Here is an 8,298-nt window from a genome sequence, read left to right as displayed (position 1 = left end):
TCATATTCGATTTAAGGGACTAAAATGAGTCATTTAGTGTGCAAGTTCATGGACTAATTTGATACATCTACAATAATAACATAACAGATGACACATAGACGATAATATTATGATATATGATACAAACATGACATGTAAATGAATAGAATTGTGACATATGGCACAACTGTCTATGTGAGTATGTCACGTATCACAGATCAATTCATCATCATATTATTACAACGACCAGACCATAAAGTGATACATGTCACTAACGATCTACGTCATCAACCTATATTAACACACTAATATAGTACAGTGTTGCTAAACTCAAAAAAAGTCAATAGTGCAATTGAAATTTTAGCGACAATTTTAATACACGATAACAGTCTCATAAACCATTTTGGGACCTAACTTGTTAAAGACACTTTAATTAATGAAATAATGCATAGTTAAATCCTTCAATCTTTAATGAGAAGGATCGAACTATAAGATTCCAAATTACTGAAACTTTAACCATAGCAATTAAGAAACCTATATATGCGCAGCGTGCACGTGGTAAGTTATTCTAGCAGTTCTGACCAATTGTTTAATTACAAGACGACATTGCAATCAGATTTTAACCGTTATCGGTTGCAACTTGCAAGCGCCAAGTACATCAAGATACGGTTTGCAATTAAACTGTCAATTAGCAAATTCCGATGTTTTTGTCGGCAGCATCACCTGCGGATCTCTGATCACCCCATCAGTAATCTTCTTAAACAAATATTAAAACCCTTAATTATTAAAAGAAAATATTTTACAAAACGTGAGATCCAGGGGGAAAAGGAAAGGTTCCCTTTTTAAATTGTTTATTTTAGGAAGCTGCCATGCATGATTTGCATGAAGCTGAGTTTTGTGAATAATGCTTTCAGCTAGCTTATAAATCAAAACCCTGAGACCAAGGAGTTCTGAGACCGGCCAACATTGAACTATATACATAGTACATTCGTGAAGGGATGATTCAGGAAAATTTAATCAAAGCACTGAGCAGCATTCCTTCACACTGGTGAAAAAAAGGAAAAAAAAACTATTAGTAATAAAATAAGCCTCGAGTTTGAGCCAGCAAAATATGTGCATTGCTAGAGACTGCACAAGACAGCATCATCATCAATACCAAAACTTTGAACACCTTTTCAATACAGAAATGGCAGTGTCTGGTCTACCATAATTCCAGGAAGTTCTTGAAAAATAAGATATGCACTACTAGCTCATCCCCTACACTTTTTCTCCCTTTTTGAATGTGCATTGTCCTTATCTGCGCTATAATGAGACAATCTACTTGGAGATTAATGTCTTCTGTGCTTGTGATGTTTTGAGCGTTTTCTACTCCGACTGCTTTTCTCTCGAGAAGACCCTTTCTTTCTCTCTTTTGACCTTGAACCATGTCGATCCCTTTCATCGTCACTGGATGGATCGCTTTCTGTACGCCTCCTATGTCGATGATGCCTGGAACGTTTTCTACTGCTTTCCTCTTCAGATGAAGAACCACTGCTATAGTCTCGGCGGTGTGTTGAAAGAGTTTTAGTTTTCCTGTATTCTTCATGTTTATCCCTGCTAGACTTACCTGAGCGTTTTCTCTTCCTTTCCTCTTCTGAAGATGAACCACTGCTATGATCTTGTTCCCGGGGTAAAGGCGATTTGATTTTCATGTCATCTTTATAGCTCTCCCCATTGGACTTACCGGATTTACTGTCATAGATTCCAGTAGCATTGATTTTTGTGCTACCACTCTCAAGCATATTTGCATGAATGACGTCACCTTTTGAGGGTCCACCCTCATATACAGTGTCCTGATCAGATGGCAAACCATGATTTGGTGGCATCTCACTGTTGTGTTCAACCTTTAGAGTGTTTGTTCTTGAATGTTCGTTGATATTTTCTTCCTGAGAAGCAGTATTCCTGAATTTTTGTGAGGGGTAAGGCATATCAGGAGGAACCTCAAGCCCTAGTTCTTTACCCAATGATTCTAGAAAGTCACCAGCAATCAAACGGCTCAATGCTGTATTGGCTACTTCAGCTTTCTTTTCTTGATTCTCCACTTTCTTAAGATGATTAGGGTCTTCACCTCCATCATCTGAATCATCAGAGAAAATAGCCTGCATATGTATAAATTTGTCAGGAACATGAAGCGTGAAGTGAGACATCATATAAGATATAACAAACAAGTAGCGTATTACCTTGTACAGATCAACTGGCCTTTCAATGTTTTCAACTTCCACATCCCCTTCAGTTTCGCTTTCAGCAGTACTTTTCGTTATGTCTTGATTAGCTGATTGTTGCACATACGATATGTTCTTAGAAAGAACAGGCTCTTCTATTTTGGCGCCTTTGGCTGAGTCTGATGTGAAAATCAATGAATCCAACTTGCTCCTACTCCGCGGGGCAGGCGCCGGCTGCAAAAGTGCAATGAAAGAACATGTCTAATCTTGAAACATGCTTTGGAAGTTCCGAACATAAATTTAAATACTTGGCATGGAATTTGTTATTAAAAAACAGAAAAAAGGGAAAAAGTTTTAAAAATCAAACAAGAAAATTAATAGAAGAGTATACATAAATTGTGTACCTTCCCCATGTAAGGATCAATGAGATCAAAGCGTTTGCAGAGAAGTGCTGAAGGGCGCCATTGAAATTCTTCCCTTCTAGGGTACTTCTTCTTCTGCGCCAAATCTTCACTTTGCAGATCTTTCTTTGGCTATTGGACATGATAAAATAACTTCAGCCAAAACTACAGGGAATGAAATGAAAGGAACATCACCTTAGTCATACCTCTGCTTCTCCAGAAGTAAACTGCATAAGACCACCTGTGATGAAATCCATGGAAGATGGAATGCCAAGATTGCTTTCCTTTCCCTGCTTTCCTTTTAATATTGCCTCAGCTGCAGCCTCAAAATCTAGTCTCTCTCGAGCACGAGCAGCCTCTGACATATCACCAGCTAGGCTTGATTTAGTAGATCGTAAACCCCCTCTATATTTGTCTTTGAGAAACTGCTCAAATCTATCTTGTTTTGCAGGATCATGCTTGAAAGGCTTTTCAACATCTGGTAACTCACCCTGGTTCAAAAATCAGGAATAAATTTGAATAAAAACCCATGTCTTTTCTAAGCTATAATAAAAGGTTTACAAGTTACAACCCAGTGAAGGGATATGGGACTATCCATGAGAGAGAAGACACACAACAAAATCACATGATAGGTCTTGGTAGAATTCACACAGAAAACCAACATAACCTCTAGCCTAACGGCATGGCAGTGAACATTATGCCAATAGCCTGATAAGAAGGTTCAACTATTTGAGACCCTTATTGTTAATATCCCGGTGAATGAATTAATATTAACAGAAAAGGTCAAACCAAACCAGAAGCCACCTGGTTAACCAACCAAACTACTAGAAGCAAAATAGAATAGATTCCCTAACAATCAAATTAGGAGTTTAAATCAGAAAAATTGTGCTACTTACAAATGGTTCAGACTTTGTAAATGTATCCGTAAGATTAAACTGGAGATGAACATCTGTGGAAGCAACAGAAGATGATGAATCTTGCAAGCTTCTTTCTAGAGGTTTTTCCCCTAAGATCTGGCCTCGGCTCTCAGCTGTCAGCCTCTTTACATCAGAAGAAACCTTCCCATCCAAAAGTGGCTTAGTTTTGTCTTTGCATTTCTGTTGTGCCTCCCACAGTTTCCTTGCATAATAATCATGGCCAGTACCACCAGAGAGAAAACTAAACAACGGATTTGACTGATTCTTTTCTCTAGATATATCCTCATATAATTTACCACATCTAGCAACCAGATTTGCAACCCCCTCAATCAATATTTTTAGGTTGCTATCCTCAGGAGGTGGAATATCTGGAGGAGGTAGATCATAGTTCTTGTGATTAATCTCAAGAGGCCCGGAAAATGAATGGCGAGGCACAAAATCCTTGGGAATTGGAGGAGCCTCAAATCTAAAATACAATTTATACGCCAAGGTTACCAGTGGAATCATATTATGAAAACAATATAAAAAGACGGGCAAAATTGACCTAAGACTCACACCCCAAAAAGAGTTACAAATAATTAAGATATTGGATTATAGACACTAAGCATTACAAAAGTGACACAACAAAGATATAATAAAGAACTAAAAAATAATAATAAACATATCAGCATTATAGTTTGGCAAAAAATTGCTTCACTAACCTTTCCATTTGATAGTCAGTATTGGATGCAACTCTAAAACCAGGTAGATTATCATGGTCCTTCTGATCCTTCTGATCCTTCTTTTTCTGATTTTCCAACCTCAACGTTGAAGGTTCTTCAACTTCTTGAACATATGTATCTTCAAATTCAAAACCTAAAAAACGCATTATGCTAAATCAAGTTAACCTTTTGCCTATTTCCTTCATATTTCCATATGAGAAATATTTTATACGCCTCAAAGCTAACCTCAAATTTATTTCTTATTAAAAAATTAACACAAAAACACATGTCTATGGGGGGTGGCAAAGAACCTTAACCCGAACCTAATCTAAAACATGAAAAGCTAAAAGCTCATTTGATAGTGAGAAGGCAGCACAAAGAGAATCCCTCAGTTAAATAATTTTCATCAATAGCTTGAAAAGTTAGAACTACTAACCAGTGGCATAGACATCCTCATCCTCAGCATCGAGTTCCTCAAGTGCTCCTATTCCAAAACCAGGGGCTGACTTTCCTGCTGATAAGTGATAAATGGAAGCTGATAGTTAAAACAAATCAATGCTGAGCAAGATTTTGTGATCAACATATTACAGAGATTAGTAAATGGCAAATTAGATAATGGATTACCAAATATTAAGTATCTTACACTTTAGACTGAAAAGACTGTTCCTTGTGGACATGTTTTTGCTATACCCAGGACCCCCCTTGCTGGATAAGCGTGATCGTTTTTTCTCTGTAAACAACATATAAAGTACAGCTAGGTGTCAATTCCAGCAACCAGCAGGTGAAACATATAGAACAAGAAAGAACATACCTCTAAACTCAGGAGCATGTTTATAAGGATCAAAACCTAAGCCATACAGGTCTTGCTTTGGGTTGAGCACAAAAACCTAAAGATAGATGTAACACATATGCTAACTATCAATATAAATTATCACACAAGAAAGATATAAATCATGTATACGTGACTAGCAAGGAAACTTTTCTCACTGGTGTGCTCTTAGAAGACTGAACATCGTCATTAGTAGACTGCTCAAGAAAAGTTTCAACATCATCCTTGTTCTGCTCAGACTCACTAGTTTTGACTTTTGGATCATCTGAGGAAAATGCTAAGAAAGCTCTCCTGGCCTGTCGTCTGGCATCTTCACAGACAGTACAATTATTAATTGAGATAACTTAGCAGCCTAGTTATTTAGACAGACCTCACACAACTACATTGAAGACAAAGACAAAGAAAATTGCAGAATAAACTACTCATGCAACCCAGGAGTGTAGCCTTCCATACAATACTACAAACAACACAACAGTAATAAATAAATAAACCCAAAAATCGCCAATACATACCATAGAGTGCATCAGCATGGGAATCCTTAATTGAGCGACCACGCCTCCATCCCATCTTCAATAGTAGTTTTACCCCTACAAAATAACATGAAGGAGATAAGAAATAGATTATTTTTAACCAAGATTCTACTAAAATCACGTGATACAGACCAATAGACTCTGTAGCTGGTTGAATTAGTTCATCAGGAGCAGGTCCAGGAATAACAGATGGCCTACAATGAGAAGGACAATATAAACAAGTTCAATTTCAGGGGAGAAAGTTATTTTAAATGGGGAAAATTTATGCATAACAAATTTGACTCCCAAATTATAGAATGATAGCTCAGCATCCATCAGATTGATGAAACATAAAACAATGACACGGGGTTTTTCATTAGAGTGTGCATCAAGGAATCAAGGGCGAAGACATAAACTTTTCAAGATTTTGAATCCTTTAAACTATGGAAATAAGCAACTATGTCAAATTTCAGGGGAGCAGAAGTTAAACTATGACCTCACCAACAACAAAAAAAGAGAGCACTATTTTTTCTTGAAACATGAAAAAATGATACATAAGCCTATCTTCTTCTTCCTATTTGTTTCGTATACTCTGACCAAACAAAGAATAAAACTATATAGATAGATAATGTACACACTAAAGTTCCAAAAAGAAGTAAGGGCATTTATATTCACACTAGATTAGTATAATATTACTTTGGGTAAAGAAAAGATTTAAAAACAGCAAGAACAAATGCAGATATTTCTTTTTTATCAAGAATCTAACTGACATTTATGCATCATAAAACAATCAGAGCAATTATAGAGAAGGGAAAAAAAACAAAAAAAATAATTTAGAAGAAAAAACCTCTGCTTCTGCTCTTTCTCAGCTTGTTTCCGAGCAATTTCAGCAGCAGTAAAACCAAATGTGTCAAACTGTGAAGATGTCCCCAAAAACCAACCATCCAATTCCTGTAATACATGCAAAGGGTAAAATTAATTGAATGAAAGAAATAAAGTGGGGAAATAGAAAACACTGCTAAAGGATCTCGAAGCCTCTGTCGCCAAATCTAATCAACAATCAGCCTAGTTGACTTAATCTACAAAATTGACACGGCATTATTGGGTTAATGATGTTATCGATGTTTTTATAAAACAGTTTTTGGTCAACAATCCTTTACACTATAGAAGGATATGGGCAACTCCTAAAAGTATGATAATACTGAATGTGAAATACACATTTCTCCCTTATCATTTTGAAATAATTACAGATGGCTATAATGCCATGATATCACTTTACTACATACATCAACACAGCCTTAGAAGTACCACAAATTCACAATTGGTTAACATCGAAATTTTCAACATATAGATACGAATAGTTGAAAATAATAAAGACACGATTATATTGGCACAGTAATGTTCAACGCACAGCTTTCTCATCTTCATCTAGAAAATTTAATATGTTCTGCTCTTTGAACTCAGCTCTGTTCTTCCTGGAGGATCTGAAAGTCTGAGGAGTCCACCCTGCACAATCATTCATGAAGTTAAACACCCATAATCCACCTACAAAAGTTCAAATCTATAACAGAAGCAGCATAAGTCTATTAATAATCTTATACCCTCCTTTGAGCCCACTGTATTATAGTACCCAGCCGAATAGCCTCCAGTAAATGCACCATGGAATCTTCTCCGTCCTTCCTCATCTCTAACCTGGAGATGATGAGATCAAAACAGCGTTGTGTTCAATCATATAATCCACATACTCTTCCGATTTTAACTTAAAACAAAAATGCACTGTACAATGCCAATCACAAAAGAACTGCTATCGTGCATGAAAAAGCCAATAGTAAGGTACTCTTCACAGTGCAAACTAAAAACCTATAAAAGAAAATTTCCCATTTTCTTTGGGTGAAGCACTCCTAGGTTGAACTTGAACTTGAAGTCTTAAAACAGTGAATAATAGCGAATTCCTCAATAAACCAGCTATAAAATATAGCAAATTCAATCTGATCCTTAATAAAAATGCAAATAACTTTGTTCTATAAGCTAGATTCCACATTTCCCCTCCTATATTTTCAACAATTTCTAGAAAAGCACCCATGATGAACAGAAATTGGTGTTGAGCACATAACACATAACAGAATTTCGCAATACCTCTTGCTTCCAAGCTGGAAGTGTTCGAAGTTGACCAGAGGACTCAGCAATGGCCTTCTTTTTGCGGCTAGTTAACTCTTCTTCACGCTCTATGGGCGTTCCGTAGAACACAAAATCTTCTTCATCCGAATCCATTTTTTCTATGTGTTATTTATTATTGGGAAAGAGATTATGGCGAGATTAATAATCCAATGCTGTTAATTAATAATGAACGGGGAACACGCATTAGGGTTTTGTTCGGAAGGTGGTAGTTTTCTTCTACGGGCTTCGGTTGATTTTGATTTGCTGAGCGATGAAGATGATTGAGGAGTGTAGAATGGGGAGGGAAGCATAGTGTGTTACACGCACATGAGGAGCACCCATGTTGCTGAAGGCCTTCATTTCATTTGTTGGACAAAAACACCGTCAACATTCTGTGAAAATGGGCCCACCATAATAGTTTTTGGGCTTCAGGCCCGGACTGAATTAAGTTGAAATTAAAAAGGTTTTAATTATAAAAATGTTTTGCCTATGAGTCTTAGCTCACATGACATATCTCTCCTTTCCCACTTCAAAGGTCTAGGGAGATTACAATTGAGAAAAAATGTTGTAAAAATGTGAGAAGTGTGTGGGTGTGTTGTGTATC

General features: G+C 36.7%; 1 protein-coding gene across 2 annotated transcripts; it reads right to left on the bottom strand.

Annotated features, from left to right (window-relative positions):
- Positions 1-733: 733 nt before the first annotated feature.
- Positions 734-8,034, bottom strand: LOC112708961 (G patch domain-containing protein TGH). Of its 2 annotated transcripts, XR_003811389.2 has the most exons (17): positions 7,674-8,034; positions 7,139-7,229; positions 6,949-7,043; positions 6,385-6,488; positions 5,691-5,752; positions 5,541-5,615; positions 5,187-5,338; positions 5,011-5,086; positions 4,843-4,929; positions 4,636-4,713; positions 4,200-4,353; positions 3,478-3,964; positions 2,788-3,072; positions 2,585-2,713; positions 2,199-2,414; positions 1,151-2,117; positions 734-1,024 (listed from the first exon to the last, which is right to left on the bottom strand). XR_003811389.2 is itself a non-coding variant. In XM_025760878.3 (16 exons), the coding sequence occupies exons 1-16, from the start codon at positions 7,806-7,808 to the stop codon at positions 1,308-1,310; spliced, it is 3,036 nt and encodes a 1,011-aa protein (XP_025616663.1). In that variant the 5' UTR covers positions 7,809-8,034; the 3' UTR covers positions 734-1,307. The 2 variants fall into 2 exon arrangements, 1 of the variants encoding a protein (XP_025616663.1); XM_025760878.3 differs by having other exon boundaries at positions 734-2,117.
- Positions 8,035-8,298: the final 264 nt, after the last annotated feature.

This window comes from Arachis hypogaea, chromosome 1 (genome assembly GCF_003086295.3).
Source record: "Arachis hypogaea cultivar Tifrunner chromosome 1, arahy.Tifrunner.gnm2.J5K5, whole genome shotgun sequence".
Classification (NCBI taxonomy): Eukaryota; Viridiplantae; Streptophyta; class Magnoliopsida; order Fabales; family Fabaceae; genus Arachis; species Arachis hypogaea.
Note: the sequence above shows the minus strand (reverse complement) of the source record. Positions and strands in the feature narration are given on the sequence as shown.